The 17646-nt window shown below is 42.5% G+C and overlaps 1 protein-coding gene across 8 annotated transcripts in view; it reads right to left on the bottom strand.

The window, feature by feature from the left end:
- The window catches only part of CAMKK1 (calcium/calmodulin dependent protein kinase kinase 1), a 196134-nt gene that overhangs the window by 120870 nt on the left and 57618 nt on the right, over positions 1-17646 (bottom strand). For all 8 annotated transcript variants that reach the window (XM_073315804.2, XM_073315803.2, XM_073315808.2 and 5 more), the window contains one exon: positions 2819-3388. In XM_073315804.2, the coding sequence (XP_073171905.1) occupies positions 2819-3286 (468 nt within the window). In that variant the 5' untranslated portion in view covers positions 3287-3388. The remainder of the gene's footprint in view (positions 1-2818; positions 3389-17646) is intronic.

Here is a 17646-nt window from a genome sequence, read left to right as displayed (position 1 = left end):
TAAGGTCCCTCTGTCTTAGACTCTCTGCCAATGTATCCCTTCACCTCTTCCTGTTGCAGTGACGCTCCAGTAATATGAATGATAGTTTCCATAGAATACAGCTTTGTTAAGTATTTCAGTCATGGTGTAGCAGGGCTCTTAATAGCTATGTTAAACTGACCATTCAAAATGCAGCACCGCACAATAAAAAACTGCTACTGGAGCAGAGAAATGAAGGTCTCTGCATTTGCATCTCAAACCAAGCTTCTTCTTTTCAAAAGCAACATCTATTGACTAAGATATTGATTTTATATATGAGGGTTTTGATTGTTTTGAATTTCCCTGCAGATTGGAGCTTGTTATAAATATTATTATTCCACTGCAGTTACCTTGAAACAAACTTCATTCCCAGCACTGTAAAAATCACTGCAGAATTACAGCACTGACATACAGAAGTCAAGTAAGTTTTCTGAAATTTGTTCTGAACCTCCATCAAAGCATATTACTGGGGCTAAAGAATACTGCAGATGCCTATCGTTTGTTATATTCGTATATTCTCTTTTATTAGTGCTAGAGTGCAATGAATTCCTCTCTCACTGCTCAGTGACTCACAAAGGTCCCCCACCCCAAAAAGTACAACAGAACAATACTTTAAAAGTCATAATAATTTGTGATTTTATAGTATCTTTCACCTGAGGATCAAAATTGGATTTACAAAGGGAGTAAGCAGAATTATACCCATTCTTCAGAAGGGAAAAATTAAACCACAGGAAGGCTAAGTGACTTTGCCCAAGATCATTCAGTAACTAAGTGGTAGAGTTTGGATTAGAACCCAGAGTTCTGACTTCCAGGCTCATGCTCTAGCTATTAAACGATGTAGCCTCCATAATACAGAGCTATCCTCTTCCCTCAGCTACACCTCACTGACTGCAGTAGGGTGGCATGGGTGTAAGAGGTTAGGAGTTAGCCCATAAGGATAAGGTGTGGGCAGTACCTTAAAACCTTTAGTTAAGCATCCAATAGTTTAGATGTTCATCTGACTCTTTGAACCTTTTGATATTACCCACCGCTTTAGGCAGGCCTTGGCTCTTCCTTCCAACAGGCCCTGACTCCTCCTATCTTTACTGAGTCACTCATCTTCCCATCTGAGTCACTCATCTTCCCATCCTCACCTTTACTGTCAAGTCGTTCCTGTGGACTGGCCATGCAGCCTCTCTCATCTCTGATGACCACCAGTGAAACCCTTCCTGTGGAGCAAACAATTCAGACACCACAAAATGCACCTTGCCCCACTGAACCCCCCAAGCTATTAAAGTCTCCCACACTAAGGGATGCAAATACATGAGGAGACTATGAGACTGAAGAGCTGAGGCCCACCTGAAAAGCTACTGTATTCCTCCATCTAGCTGCTGCCTCCAGAGGGAAAGGAGATTTGCCGGCAATAATGGTGTGGAAACCGCCATGGAACCTCTCTCTTCCAGCAACCACCTGAGTGACCAGATTGTGCTGAGGGTTCTCAGTACAGGTGATGGAGGGGGAAAAAGATTCCCATCCTAGATGTTCTATGCCTCCTAACTGCAACCTCAGGGCTGGAGCAGCAACCCCTCTATGTAGGGCAAGGCTATCAGAAATTGTGTAGTCACAGACTCCCCACTCCATCACCACTTGCACCTACTCCTATCCACCTTCAACTCCATCCCCCTTCCCCCTGCCACAGAGGGATCTCCAAAGAGCAGTATACTGCGATGAGCTGGGGATCCTCAGCTCCCATGTACACTCCCCAAATCCTGCCCCCACTCTACTACATGCAGAGGGACAGTCCTGATCTTTGCAGTCAGGCACCTCCAATTCCCATGGAGGGGAAGACCAGGAGGTGCCACTAAATTCTTACTATCTAATGATAAAAGATGAAACCTCACCGTGAAACCGCTCGTCATTGAACTGTGTTAGCTTGGCAGCTATCTTTCCGTACAGAGTAGAGAAAGGAGGAAGGAAAGAAAGAGGAAGATGAACGGGTGGTAGAAACAGGAAGCAAAAGGAGAAGAGAAACAAGGGGAAACAGGCATGTGGCTAGAATGAAATATATTATGAAGGAGCCAGATTCTTGAGTGCTCAGCATCTACATGTAGGGATAGATTTTCAAAAAAGCTTAGCTCCCATTTAGGCACCAAGGTAAGCGACCAAATGGGAGTTGAGTAGGGCTGGCCAGAAAACAAGAATTCTGTTTTGCAAAAATATTTGAGATTTCAGAATTTGTTTTTTTTCTGTATCTGAACAAAACGAAGCCCTTTCAAAAAGGGCATTCACCAGAGACGTGGAAGACCCAGATGCAAACTCATTAAGAGCAGGGACTTGAACCTGGGTCTCCCCAGCTCCTGAGCTATAGGCTAGTCTAGCCTGGGGTCTCTCTCTTTCTCTACATTTTATCCTGGATCTAAAACACCTTCCTGACAAAAGCTTTGTCAAAACCAAAAAATTTCCCCAAAAAGTTTTGGTTTTGATGAATCAGCATTTTCCAAGGAAAAAAATCCTCACCAGCTCTAGAGCTGAGCTCTTCGGAAATCTGGCCATGACCTAGATGATCAGATGGTCCATTTACAATAGAAGTAAAGACTGCTTCAAGTGTTGAAGGCACAGACATATACAAGTTGCTTACCTATGTTACAACCTATACTACAAGTTGCTTATAATCATAACTTCTTACTGTTTTTAGGCATTTTTGCATAAGTTAAATTTAGTGCCTCAAACTATTGGCTTCAGAGGCTAAAGTTTCCTATCAGCAGGCAGAAAAGACAGCATCATACCTTGGCATCGTCATTACAGCAGAGAAGAAACCTACCTCAGCATCTGAGATGGCGATCCGGTTGGATTCTATCGTTGGTCTCCTCACTATACGTGGCGAGATATGTGTTAAAGGTCCTGTTGCATAAGGACCATAGCCTGGAGGATTGGTAGAAGCCAGGTAGCTTCCTGTAGCTCTTTCTTGAAGAGACAACTTTCTGCTGGATAGGACAGGCCTAGTGGGAGCTTTCTTTGGAACATTCATCTGATGAACATCCGCTGGGTCTTGTGAAGGTAAAGATTCATTTGTTATCATGTCACTATGGACCCCATTCCTCTGCATGTCTGCTAAACTGTCAGAAAAGACTGTGTCATTTTCTTCTATTGCTTCTTGAACATTTTGGTCATCTATATTAAGCCCAACAGCAACATCTATGGCTGCTACTCTCTCTGCCAGGTCAGTCTGAGTGTCTTTGCAGCATGTGTCTGCACCTTCATCAGTGGTGTCGGCTGGAGAATCTCCCATAACGGTGTGCGACTCTCAAGATCTCAGATGACACTGCAGACAGCTGTGGTCTTAGGGCTCACAGAAAACATGTGGCATGAAGGACTCTCTCCACATGGATCTCTAGAAGGAAACACAATGAAAGATCACTGAGTGATGGCGTCAGCTAAGCAAGGATGTAGCCAAAACCTCCAGTAGCAGGCATGTGAAAAAGATTCGAAGAAAATGAAGGCAGAATGTCAGCAGGGAGCTACAGGTTAAAAACATCCAGAAGGAAAAGCAAAACCAATCAACAAACTAGTTACAAAACATTTACAAGTGATAAGGGCAGAATTTTATCAGCTGATCTGGAAGCCAGCTAAAAGATACTTCTGCTTTTCATATCTAGATCAACAGATAGTGTTAATTTCTAATACGGGAAGGAAGAAATTAGTACAGCCTCTTAAAAGAAAAATGACAGGGATGACAAGCCAAACATTTGATCTTGTTTTAAATCACATTTATAGGTACAGCAGGTCATAATTTCAGGGCAACTGCACCAGTATTTCCCCCTAGTACCGCTTTAAAGATTTCTGGCTCCCAGTCTTTGCCCTCCTGGATGGAGATCCATGTCTCTCTCCCTTCTGACAGAGATTTTTAAGGTGGCAGTGCTCTCAGATTTACACTCTGATATCCCCCACAGGCCAGCACCTGCACTTTGCTTTCTCTCCACAGGCTTTGAACAGGGTATTGCCAGCAGTTACAAGTTACCACATAGCTCCTTCTAAGAAAGCACATTTATTATTAAAGTAAAAGCATTTTAAAAAAGAATATAAAAACAATAAAAGAACCTACACACATGCTAAAAAGCTTATCAGTGATCAACCCCAATTCCAACATAGGGATCAACTTGGTTTTCCATGTGGTTACAAGAAAGGCCTCAAGTCAGTTTAAACTCAGGTTATTTATCCAAGTACCCTTTCCTTGTCTGCTGGTCTCTAGAGAATCTAGTTTGAACCAGAATATTAGAGTCTCCCCGAGAGGTGATACTTCTCTGGAGGTGTTACATCTGAATGATTTGCTCTAATCATCCCTTACTGTTTTCACTTCCTGGAGGAGCTGTGTTCACCCTCCCCTGATGGAGTGCATGCAACATCTGACCCACAATGATACATAAACCATTCATAAACTTAATACAATATGATCTCCCAAAGATAGGGCAGGAGATTGCCCTATCACGCAGCATGACACATGGAAAAACACACATTGTGAACCAACCATTCTTACAGAGTGCATCAAATCCATAGCCACATAGGACTTCAAGATAATCACTACACTGTCCATCCTAGCGCCTGAGAACTTAGATCTCAAACCTCCTGCTGGGATAAAGCCTAGCCACTTGCACTAAAGGGAACTCTCTGTGACAGTATCCGAACCAGTGAACTGCTAGATCACTCCAATCCTTGACTCTGGGAGCCAACCTTACCCTGCTCTGCTGTAAGAACTCCCGCTCCTGGGCTGTTCATGCACAGCCTCTGGCATGTAAGCTGGTCCCAGCTACTTGCAACCGAATGACACTAGCCAATATCTCCGGTCCCAGACACAACCCTAGGAACCTCCATCTTGCAGTGTCCATTTATGCCCGCTGGACGCTGCAAGCTTATATGAGTTCATCAATTTAACAAAGAAATTGATATGTACCAGGCTTCTTATCCCAAGGGGAGTCTCTGACATGCTTTAAACCAAACACACTGCTTCAGGTAGAATAAACAAACAGATTTATTAACTACAAAGACTGACTTATAATCACTTAAAATCTAAGCATAACAAGTCGGATTTGGTCAAATGAAATAAAAGCAAAATGCATTCTAAGCTGATCTTAACACTTTCAATGCCCTTACAAACTTAGATGCTTCTCATCACAGACTGGCTGGTTGCTCTTCAGCCAGGCTCTCCCCTTTGATCAGCGCTTCAGTCGCTTGGTGTGGTGTCTGTAGATGTATGTGGAAGAGCATGGCAAACCTCTCTCTCTTTTATCATGTCCTTTCTTCCCTCTTGGCTTTGCTCCCCCGCCCTTTAGAGTCAGGTGAGCATTACCTCATTGCAGTCCCAAACTGACCAAAGGAACAGGGGGGTGACTCACTCGAGAGTACAACAGATCCTTCGTTGTTGCCTAGACCAGTGTCCTTTGTTCCTGTGAGGCTGGGCTGGGTTTGTCCCATACATGTTCTGATGAGGTGTGAACTGCCCCTCTGCTTCTGGAGAGTTTTTCCATGGGCTTGCTTTAAGCCATGAGGACACATTTTCAACCTCATAACTGTATACGTGAAATTACAACCTATAATATAACATTACTAGAACAACAATTATTATGATATTACCATAACAACTATGCTTAGTACATTATGAGCCTTCTGAAGACACCCGACATGACAAACTTTGCATTAGATACCACACAATCATATTATAAGGATGAACATGGTGGTGTAGGGTGTTCCCATGAGGTACAGAATGTCACTCTCCTTTTGCTGTTAGCAGTACAGGGCCAACGATACACAGTAAACCTTGCTGATTCCAGCCACTAAGGGGCAGTCACACATACTCACATGTCCAATTCATTACCATATAATCAACAGAAAAGTTTTAAAAAAAGGCACAAAAGAACTAGTACATGAGCTGCAGTGTAAATACGTGACAGTTAGAGCTGCTCTCTAATACATTCTGAAAGGGTGATGAAAAATGGTGAAATTAGCTATCCGATGGGTACATTAACCTAACCACCAACCATCTAAGACTATAAAAAAAGCTGATAGGACCAGAAAAGGAAAAGATCATATATAATATACAGCTGTCACCCACTAATCATCTCTGACAACACAGTGCTGCAGGACATGTACATCTGAATCCCTTAAGTGGATTTTTTGTCTGGTTAGTCCTAGCATTTCTCTCTTACTCTGGATTGTGTTTAGTGAAGTACAAAAATGCAAGAACAACACTAGCCTGCTTGAGTCTTTTACACATAAGTCAAGTTGTTAATTATTAGTCATGCACTAGTTCTGATTCTAATGTCACCTACGCCAGTGTGACCCCAGCTTGAATGGAATTACTTCTGATTCACACCAGTTTGTAAATCAAGATCAGAATCAGCTTACCGCCTTTAGTCCAGGCACAAGTGAGCTGTAGCTCACGAAAGCTTATGCTCAAATAAATTTGTTAGTCTCTAAAGTGCCACAAGCTCAGTGGTTTGAGCATTGGCCTGCTAAACCCAGGGTTGTGAGTTCAATCCTTGAGGGGGCCATTTGGGATCTGGGGCAAAAATTGAGGATTGGTCCTGCTTTGAGCAGGGGGTTGGACTAGATGACCTTCTGAGGTCCCTTCCAACCCTGATATTCTATGAAATCTAAGTGTTCCTTTTCTTTTTACAGGAATTTGCTGTAGATCATAGGGATTTTGTTCGCAGATCAAGGGAAGGTCCTGGCCCTAAGCATTCAATAAATGCATAATTAAAAATAATGAAGCTGAACCCTGTTGCAAAGAGGCTGTCACGAGGGTTTAAGAGAAAAACTGCATGAGCAGATAAGGATATGGGGTCTAATTTTGCCCTCACTTACATCTATGCAACCCCATGAACTTCAATAGGGCTTTATAGGTGTAAACAATGGCAGAATTTGGCTTACAATCTTAACTCCAGATCACATCTGATCACATGCCAACAGGTAAGAGTTTTCATGCTTTGTTAGCATACTAAATATCACAGAATGGAAAGAAGCAAAATTGAACAATTTTTCCCTTGCAGTAACACTGTTCTCCCTCCCATGCATAATCATTCCCTGCTCTCTCTGCAGTTTAACAAAGTGAAAAAAATGTCACAGTCATTAGAAGCTGCAATCAAATGGCAGATCAGTTTTAAAAGCTTACATTAAAACCACATTAAACTATCTAACCCCAAAGCATGAATCCCCTTCAGAGAATAGGGATGCTTACAAAGTAAGGGGAGAGAGAGAGAGAAATGTCCGATACCCCACCAATAACTCATTAATGCTCCATCGACTGTAAGTGTGTACCATCTGGATGAGCTTCCCAAAGAGGCATGCTGCCTTCACACTAAATATACATGTTGTTCGCATATAGACGTGGCTAATTCCTGTTCACGTCCAGCACAAGGTTGTGGACACTGCAGCCCTGTGACTGCGCTAGTAACTCTGAAGCAGCTCTACTAGTGCTCTGTGGCCTGGAGATGGGAAGCCTGTGGAGAACTCCTGCGCAAAACTTGTATGCTTGAGCTTTGCACTGGAGTCAAGAGTTTTGGCCCCTAGAGTGTAGAAACTGGCCTTTATCACAGCATGGGAAGGAGATGGATTCCCATGGATTAGTGAAGTCATTAAGTCAAGGAAGAGAGAGATCCATCCCACACTCAATTTGTTACCAGGTTGTCTCTGACAGGCTCAGTGTTAGGATGCAGCAGCAACAGATGCAGCTCTGGACAGAGGTGCATACCATGCAAACTGATCTACTCATACTGTTTGTGCACACTCCAGCCTTGGCATTTACTTCTGATCAGAACAAAAGAAGCCCCCAAACCATTTAATCTAATGTACAAAAGAGTTATCTGAGAGAATAATTAATCACCGTTCCAGAATTCCAACTGATTTCATCCTCCACTGAGGATTTAAACCTGGCTTTGATTTTCTTGTTAAAAAGAAATTAGGTTGTTCCAAGGCACAAGGTATTTCCTTAAGAGGCATTAGCCCGTGGTCACTTACAATTCACCTTGCTCCCTAAAGAGTATCAGTTAAAAAGAAACAAACCCAGAACAGCAGTGAAACATCCAAAGCTTTTTTCTGCTGCTGCTGCTGATTATAGGTTTTTGGGGCATTTGCTTTTGAGGCATTTGTGAGGCTGGCAGTAAAAACACACAGACTGTCTGGCTGAAGTGATAGCTCAGTCTATTGCACAAATTCCCTCTCAGTGCAGCTGGGGTGTCTAACCCTTCCCCTGCTACCAGGAAAGACCCAGAGGCACCTGGGCTGGCTGTGTGAAACATATTAAACAGTAATATCTGTGTTACACTGTGGTTGCTCTTTCATACCCTCAGGCTAAGTACCTCAGTATCTCAGTCTTTCAGAAAGAAACTCCCTGCATGCTCTCTGTATACAAAACAGACATGTCTTATTATTTTAGACTAAAAGAACAACAAAACAAGAAAGAACAAATGGAAAATTTCCATGAAAGAGGGCAGTGTGCAGGTCTCTCTTGTAGCAGTCTGTGCTGGACTGAATACAAAATGGCTGTCACTTTCTGCGGGCAACATGGTTCTTAGAGATTTAAAGATGTAGTGCCTAGAAATTGACTTCAAAGAATTGTATAGGGTATATAGAACACAAAAACAAAAACTAAGGGGGGGAGGGGGTTTTTTTGCAGGGGGGAAGGTTAAATTTATCCTTCCTGTGTATTACATATAAAACTGCTATGATAATAAAGGACTTCTTTACAAAGAAATAAAACCCCACAAGTTTGCCACTCAGGGGCCATTACAGAGATCATTGGGTGTTCTAAGAGCCAGTAGTCACTGGGACAATCTAGGAAAGAACCCTGCCAGGGATACCACATCCCACCTTGTACACTGATATAGTCACTTCTGCAGCATGTCTCTGGAGGAATGTAGGCCTAAGGAGTGTAGGTGTGTTGCCCATGAACAGAGCTATGGCCAGAGGGCCCCATGCGCAGAGTGGGACTGCATGGCCACATATATCAGGTGGTTTGCGTGTGCTAGTCCTCTCTGCACCCAACAGGAGCAGTGAATGGTGGGCTGACTGTGCACATGGCTCAGCATAAAGGCACGTACATTGCAAATGAGGATTCCTTCCTTCTTTCTCACTGTTTTAGTGCACAAGCCCTTTTGCTTAAATCTGGCTCACAGTCTCAGGGCTGGGTTCCAAAGCATTTTTAGAGATATTGCCACTCTATACAGAATAATGATTAATAAAATATTACATTCATACAGCGCTTCAAGCCAAAAGATCCCAAAGCGCTTTCCACGTTATGCAAACATTACGGTGTCACGAGTCCCTGGGCGATGCTCTGGAGCTGCTCCCTACGAAGCCACTCAGGACTCTGGAGAAGTCTCCTTTCTGTGAGACTCCCTACGAAGTCTTCAGGACACACAGCTCACACAACTTCCACCTTCCTGGGTCTGACCTCAGAGCATTCAGCATCCTCTGCCCTATGTGTGCTTCCCACAGTGAGTCTGCCCAGGCGGGGTCCTGGGGAATCCAGAGGGTCCTGCCCCCCAACTTCACAGTCAGACGTGACTCTCAGCCAGCCAGTAAAACAGAAGGTTTATTAGATGACAGGAACACGGTCTAAAACAGAGCTTGTAGGTGCAGAGAACAGGACGCCTCAGCTGGGTCCATTTTGGGGGCAGTGAGCCAGACAACCATGTCCCCAGCCAGCCCCAAACTGAAACTCTCCCCAGCCCTGCCTCCTCTGGGCTTTGTCCCTTTCCCAGGCCAGGAGGTCACCTGATTCCTTTGTTCTCCAACCCTTTAGCTCTCACCTTGCAGGGGGGGGAGGGCTAGACCATCAGTGGTCAGGAAACAGGGTGTTGGCCATACTCTGTGTCCAGACCCCTGCACATACCTGCCCTCTAGGGCTCTGCAATGATCATACACCCTTATCCCACCACCTAGATACTTAAGAACTGCATAGGGGAAACTGAGGCACCCCCACAATATTCAGAGGAAACATTATTTTTAGAGATATTGCCACTCTATACAGAATAATGGTTAATAAAATGTTACATTCATACAGTGCTTCATGCCAAAAGATCCCAAAGCGCTTTCCACGTTATGCAAACACTACGGTAAGTAGCCTATTGACTTCAATGGGACTGCTCACAGTACTGGAAGCCCCAGACTGTAAGCACTTGGGGCAGGGACTGTCTATTATTATGTGTTTATACAGTTCCTAGCACAACCTTGCTCTGATCTTGGTTGCAGCCTCTAGGCACTAGTGTAATGCAAGTTACTAATGGTAATAAGTCAGATGAGGCTTTACATACACAGACCACCACGGTAACCAATCAGATTCTGTAGATATCACTCTACAAATGTGCAGAATTCAATGGAAAATGAGTTTGTCTCTACAGCAGGGTTTGGGGTTGGTTTGTTTTGTTTTTTGATATGATAGAGATTTATATCTCTGTCGCAGAATTCTAACAATTCTTAATAGGCTAGTTCAACAACAACCTTATAGAAAGGTTCTTATTCTCTATTAAATTCACCACAAATGGGAAGTATCAAAACAACTGATTTCAGGATAAGCAAACAAAGTACACATCCACTCTCGTTTTACATTTTGTAATTATACAAGACCCAGCACCAAATAGCAAGTATTTCCCCGAAGCACAATCTACAGCGGACAGAGCCCCACGTCTGGAAAACTTGTCGGGCATAACATTACTGCCTCTTATAAGCAGGATTCTGAATAGCAACCCAGAGCCAGCACCTCAAGTGAAACAAAGCTGAACCGCACAGTCACTATCTATAAACCATATCCTGCATCTGTGGGCATGGTGCTTTAGACATGGTCATCTGTCTGATCCCAACCAAAGTGAAACATCTGTCTTAGATCAAAGGATTACGCTGCAGACATGAACCAAAACTACAAATAAGCTTATATGAGCAGAATTAATTTACTTACTGATATCTTATTTTTTATTTTTCACTTTAAATGGAGCTATTCCCCTGCAGCACACAGACCATCACTTTAAAGTTGATTATGTTTTCTTGCAGCTTTGCAATTTATTTTTCAAGTGATTGCACATGTTTTCCAGATATGCTTTGCACAGAGCACAGTATGAAATATATATTTAAAAAGACCGTGTTTCTGAAAAAGGTCTCTATGTACTGTACGTGGAAGCCAGAGGAGGATGAATTTAATTAGTTTTGCAGCTCAATAAAGTACTTGCAAACGCTGGCTGAAATGAAATTCACAAATTTGCTTCAATGTTTGGTTCATTCCCTTGGTCAACAAGAATTTTCTTCTTTTGATGATGGATGGATAAATTTGTGATTAGGGCACTTGGAACTCCAGAGATCTGGGTTCATTTCCTAGCTCTGCTATAGACTACCCAAGTGACCTTGGGTAAGTCACTTAGTATCTTTTTGTGTCTCTGATCCCCATTGTTTGCCTTTTCTGTTTCAGTGGTAAGCTCTCTGGAGGAGAGACTGTCTCTTAGTACATAGTGCCTAGCACATCAGGACCTGATCTACATTGTCAGACATATAATGATTAATAACAATGAGTGCAAATATTTGCACTGGAAGCATTTGGGTAGCCGCCTTGAAACTCTCTCTTTGAGTTTGGGGACTGACTTTCATGATGCATTAAGCACTCACTCTCTGGAAATCAGGCCCTATTAAGAGATCTCAAGTTGAGCAATCAAAATCACTAACTACTTTTGAAAGTAATGGCCTCCAATGCGATCTGGTACATGGTAGTATCCCCTTGCTTCTAAAACCACCTGCTAATATAGGGCAGAGACAAGAGATGCCATTACTGGCCTTCAAAAATATACCCAGGGTATGCTATTCTGACACATGCCCCGTAACATCTATCTAGCCACATACGGTTCTTATTACTGTAGTATCTAAGCACAGCAGCCATAGAGTTATACAGTCTTTTCTGCAAACAATTCTAAGCTCCAAAGCTGTTACTCTTTTCCTCATGTCTAGCTGCTTCCCAAGCAACACAGTGCCTGAACAAAAGGTCGCCTACCACCTCCTTCTTCACCAGAGATACCGCAGTAGGATGCATGAAGGAATATTAGATTGTAAGTGCAAGAATTTTCACCTCTTTCAGAATGCTCTAAATATTAACTAGTGAATGGAGGAGACCAGAAGGATGGTCTGTGGTTATGGCCCTGCACTGGAACTCAGAAGATCTGGGTTCAGTTCCTGGCTCTGCCACAGACTCCCTGTGAGATCTTGGGCAAATCACCTAATCGCTCTGTGTCACTACTGTCCATTTGTAAAATGGCAATACTACTACCTCCTTTTTCTGCCTTGACTATTAGATTGTAGGCAGAGACCGTCTCTTACTATGTGCTTGTATAACATCCAGCACAGTGGGGGCTGATCTCAGTTGTGGTCACTAGGTCCTACTGTATCACAAGTAAGAATAATAAATAATATGAATAACAATATGAATATTAAGAATAATTAATAACATAAATTAAAAAGCTCTCTTTTGAAGCAAGCCAGGATGCTGAATTTAACACTCAAACACACAACAGCCAAAACAAAAGAAAATAACCATCTTTTGCTTGGTATATGTAGTTCAGGAAATTTTACAAAAGACTTCACAGATGCATTATACTTCATCGTTGCATGTTCTAATTTTATGATTACTCTAACTGGCATAATCAGATGCAATTACACTAATTGCATATATAAGCAATAATCAACCAAAAATTACACTAAAAAAAAAATCTCCTTAAGAAAATTCCTACAACAAAAAAACATTAGGGAGACTAAAAGGGCTGAGTTGCAAATCTATTCAAGTGAAAGGAAAGTTAGCATTCAGGCTTAAAATCCCAAGTCCATGATGAAATAAGACACTAGCTCACGAAAGCTTATGCTCAAATAAATTGGTTAGTCTCTAAGGTGCCACAAGTCCTCCTTTTCTTTGTGCTACAACACTGTTCTACTGTCCACAGTTATATCTGGGGACTCATTTTTAACTTGGGTTAAGTGGGTGCAACTCCCATTGAAATTCCAATCGGAAAGTGTCCAATTACATTCTGGCTGAATTTGGACCTAAACATACGGGATCTCTGAACCATTGCTGTAAATTTCCTTGCTGTTGCAGGTTTGTCTTATATCTTTTATTGAAGAGATGGGACCAGCTACAGTCTGGCTTCTAAAGATCTCTTGAACTTTGATTCCAGATCCAAAATATGTAGCTCAAACACAATATGTAGCTCGAACACATCTCTATTTTAGTACTTTAATGTTTCCCATTGTATGACTAATAGATTATTTTATTTTACTGTTTCTTTCCTTTCCTGATGGCCTTCCATTATCAGCTCTGGAGTAAATTCCTGGGGACACTGAGGCTCCGAGGTTAATGACCTGATTATCAGAAATGTTGGGCACCCTTAAATCCTACTGAAGTCAATGAAAGTGCTCAGCACCTCTGAAAATCAGGCAATAAGTAACTTGCCCAAAGTCGCCCAGAAAGATTTGGTATTAGATGTGAGTAGTCCTGTGTTCTGAACACTAGGCCACGTCTCTATCCTGAACATGCTATCCTGTAGAGATGACCAACACAGACATACAACTTGGACTTTATGTATATGCCAACCTCCCCCATCCCAAATACATTCAGCATTTTTGTAATACTCCATTTTTTTCTGAGAAAGACAAAATTTGCAGCAGGCCATAGGACAAGCTGAAGGGAACTAGCACAATAACCAAGTGTGGGTTGTTTTTGTTGTTGTTTGGGGGGAGAGGTTTGCTTTAAAATAATAGAAGACATCAGAGTCAATGAACCATAATGATTAAGGTATTTTTAAGTATTAATAATGAAGTGTCTTGACCCAGCTAATTCAACAGCAAAGTAACAAGTGAAGACACTACACTATATTTAGGATTCAAAACACTGAGCAAGTTTCATTTTAATAATGGCTTTTCAAACGTCTGTGCCAATAAGAAGCTAAACTGCAAACAAAAATAAAAAATACTTGGATTGTTTCCAGGTAAATAAATAAATGGATTAGTCTCAGGCAAGCCATTTTCTTGTGTTCTCTGTAATGATGTCTTGGAATTGCCCTAGAAAAGGCATTCAAGGACAAATTAATGGAAAAAAGGGAACCACTAGAATGGGAACTTAAGAAGTAGTTTCCAAAAGTTGGGTTGGATGATCCCAAAGGGTGGCAAAATTCCCTTTGACTTCAATTAGAGCAGGAGCAGGCCCATATGCCACTCAACAAATTATCTCTAAAACTCTGAAAAAGCATCATGGCCTTTCAGTAAGTGTGCGGTAATCAAGGTGTACCCTCTAAGAATCAGCACAGGGCAGAAGATTATGGAAAGACTCTCTTATTTGTAGCTTGAAAGGAAAGGAGAGAAAAATGCAAGGCAATGAAAGTGGTTTCATGTGCATATATTTGCATGAATAAACAGTGCAGAAGGAGTCTGCTTCCTGTTTTTAACAAGGGCTTTGTTTGTTACAATAATAGATAGTCCCTGTTGTTTGCATTGTGGCTCAAGTGGGAGCTATCGTGGAATCTCATCAAAGGTTTCTGGAAAGTCAGGAAAAGCTGCTAAAGAAGCAACAGTTATCAAACTAAACTGTGACCCTGACCAAAGAAAAACAAATTTAATAAACATTTGGGTTTTCTTCTGGGACAATAGTTATTGCTGGCTGTATGCACACTCTCACATACTGGGCAGTATGTACAGTAGTCTGCATTAATGGCTATGTTATAGGCATTAAAACAGATCCGTGAAACCACGGGATTATCCACTTAATTACAGATGCACTGATTTTCTACTTACTGTGACAGGGTCAGGCCGGATGGCTTCAGGAGAGTAACAGAAGGCAGATATATTAGCCCCAGGTTAAGTAGGTCCCTTTTCCCTGGGTAAGGTAACAGGGAAGGTTCCAGAACAATCAGGAACCTTCTGGAGACAATTAAGACAGACAGGCTGATTAGAACACCTGCAGCCAATCAAGAAGCTGCTAGAATCAATTAAGGCAGGTTAATCAGGGCACCTAGGTTTAAAAAGGAGCTCACTTAGTTTGTGATGCACGTGTGAGGAGCTGGGAGCAAGACAAACTAGGAGTGAGAGTGAGAACGCAGACTGTTGGAGGACTGAGGAGTACAAGCATATTATCACACACCAGGAGGAAGGTCCTATGGTGAGGATAAAGAAAGTGTTGGGAGAAGGCCATGGGGAAGTAGCCCAGGGAGTTGTAACTGTCGCACAGCTGTTCCAGGAGGCACTCTAGAGAGTTGCACTCCACAGGGCCCTGGGCTGGAACCCGGAGTAGACGGTGGGCCCGGTTTCCCTCCAAATCCTCCCAACTCCTGGTCAGGAGGAGTCAACCTGGACTGTGGGTTCAGAAAAATGGCCAAGCTGAAGGCTGCTGTGAAGCTCCAAGGCAAGCAAATCTGCCAATAAGCACAAGACCCACCAAGGTAGAGGAGGAACTTTGTCACAATACTAATAGAAACAACAGAGCCCCCATGGCCCCCATGTGGGATACTCCCACACAAGGCACAAGTTGCGTCACTAAGTTGCCTGTGCGGAGTTTCTTGCACATTCTTCGTGATATAAGTGTAGACAAACCCTCTGCCTCCTCTAGCCCCATCAGGGAAGCACTTTTGGGGCCAAATCTTGACATCATAGGGCTACCTATCAGGCCCTAAGAGCGGGACTTCAACACAGCAAGCTGACCTTTCCAGTGAAGCCATTCTCTGAAGCACTTCTCAAAGCTCAGCTGCTCTTTTAAAGTAAGAATATTAGTAATCTGTTGCCATAGCAATGCTTCCTTACCCTTGACAACAAATACTCCAGCACTTAGCTTCTATAAACTCTGCCTACCACCCCCTTCTCCCAGTCTAGCATTATCCTCTCTTGCTCTCTCTCTCTACTTTTTGTTCTTCTCACTTGTCTGTCATTTAAAACAATTAATACAATAGCTGCTAGGAAGCAGCACTGTTCAGTCATCTCACACGCATATGCCTAACTTACAGCAGTGCCTACTACCTGCAGCTCTTCACTGACTTCAACTGCAGTCGTAGGCACTGATCACCTCTGAAAAGCAGAGTGATTTCAATTCCCAAAACTGCAATGATGGAGCTGTATGTTCCCCTCAGAGTACAGACACTCACTCCTCTCAACTTTCTCACTCCTCTCAACTTTCACATCTAGAGTGGATTTTTTAAAGTTGTCATTGTTTCTTTCTGCTACCCAGTCTGTCTGTCTGACTTCCCCTGCTGTCTTTTGTCTTATACTTAGAATGTAAAAAGAAAAGGAGGACTTGTGGCACCTTAGAGACTAACAAATTTATTAGAGCATGAGCTTTCGTGAGCTACAGCTCACCTCACTGGTTGCATACAGTGGAAAATATAGTGGGGAGATTTTATATACACAAAGAACATGAAACAGTGGGTGTTACCATACAGACTGTAACAAGAGTTATCTGGAAAGGTGAGCTATTACCAGCACAAGAGCGGGGGGGGGGGGGGGGGGGGGAGGAAGGGACGGGACTTTTGTAGTGATAATCAAGGTGGGCCATTTCCAGCAGTTGACAAGAACAATAGGGGGGGAAATAAACAAGGGGAAATAGTTTGTATGGTAACACCCATTGTTTCATGTTCTCTGTGTATATAAAATCTCCCCACTATATTTCCCACTGTATGCATCCGATGAAGTGAGCTGTAGCTCACGAAAGCTTATGCTCTAATAAATTTGTTAGTCTCTAAGGTGCCACAAGTCCTCCTTTTCTTTTTGTGGATACAGACTAACATGACTGCTACTCTGAAACTTAGAATGTAAACTCTTTGGCCCAGGAACTATCTTTTTGGGTTTTTGTACAGCACCTAGCACAATGGTGTCCTGGTCCATGACTAGGGTTTCTAGGTGCCATGGTAATAAATAAATACATACATAAATAAACAGAAGCAGCAGCAAGCATGTGTTCAACGACAAGTTATTGGGCTTAATAGTGTTCATTTACAGAGTAGAGAAGAATAATTCCCTCTCGAAGAAATCACTGGGTAAAATTCTCTGATCTGTGCTATTCAGGAGGTCAGACTTGATGTTGATCATAATGGATTTAAAATGTATGACTCTGAATTATTTTCCAGGAGCTGATTAAGATTAATGACACTCTTAAGAAAACTATTTGTGGCTTTCCTTTCATCAGTTCTGTTCAACAATAAAACCCTATTCTGGGGCTTCCTGTTTTTGAAGTTATGCGCCATTGCATTTCAATGGGAATTCTCATTTGCATAACAACTATCATTCCCAAATGACCAAATAGTGTTTTACAGATGTTAACCCTGAAGACCTCTAGGCTGGACAGTGGGCAAGAATACTCATTTTACAGAATGGGAAATGGGGCAGAGAGTCTTGCTAAAGTCCTGGTACAGCCAGGTATAGAACACAAAAAGTTCTGACTCTGAATCAGAACACCCCAGCCTATTGTAGAATTGTTGGTTACAACTGTCTTTGCTGGAAGGGAATGGACAAATGGGACACCAGCATTTACACTGTCCCCTAGACCATCCACCATTCTAAAGACTGCAGGAGGAACTTGGACCAGGCTGTCCAGATGGTGTCTGCTTGATTGGGAAACCAATCTTAACCATGCTTGCAGAGGGCAAAGAC

This window comes from Lepidochelys kempii, chromosome 17, assembly GCF_965140285.1.
Source record: "Lepidochelys kempii isolate rLepKem1 chromosome 17, rLepKem1.hap1, whole genome shotgun sequence".
In the NCBI taxonomy this organism is placed as follows: domain Eukaryota; kingdom Metazoa; phylum Chordata; order Testudines; family Cheloniidae; genus Lepidochelys; species Lepidochelys kempii.
This window is presented reverse-complemented; position numbering and strand designations above follow the sequence as displayed.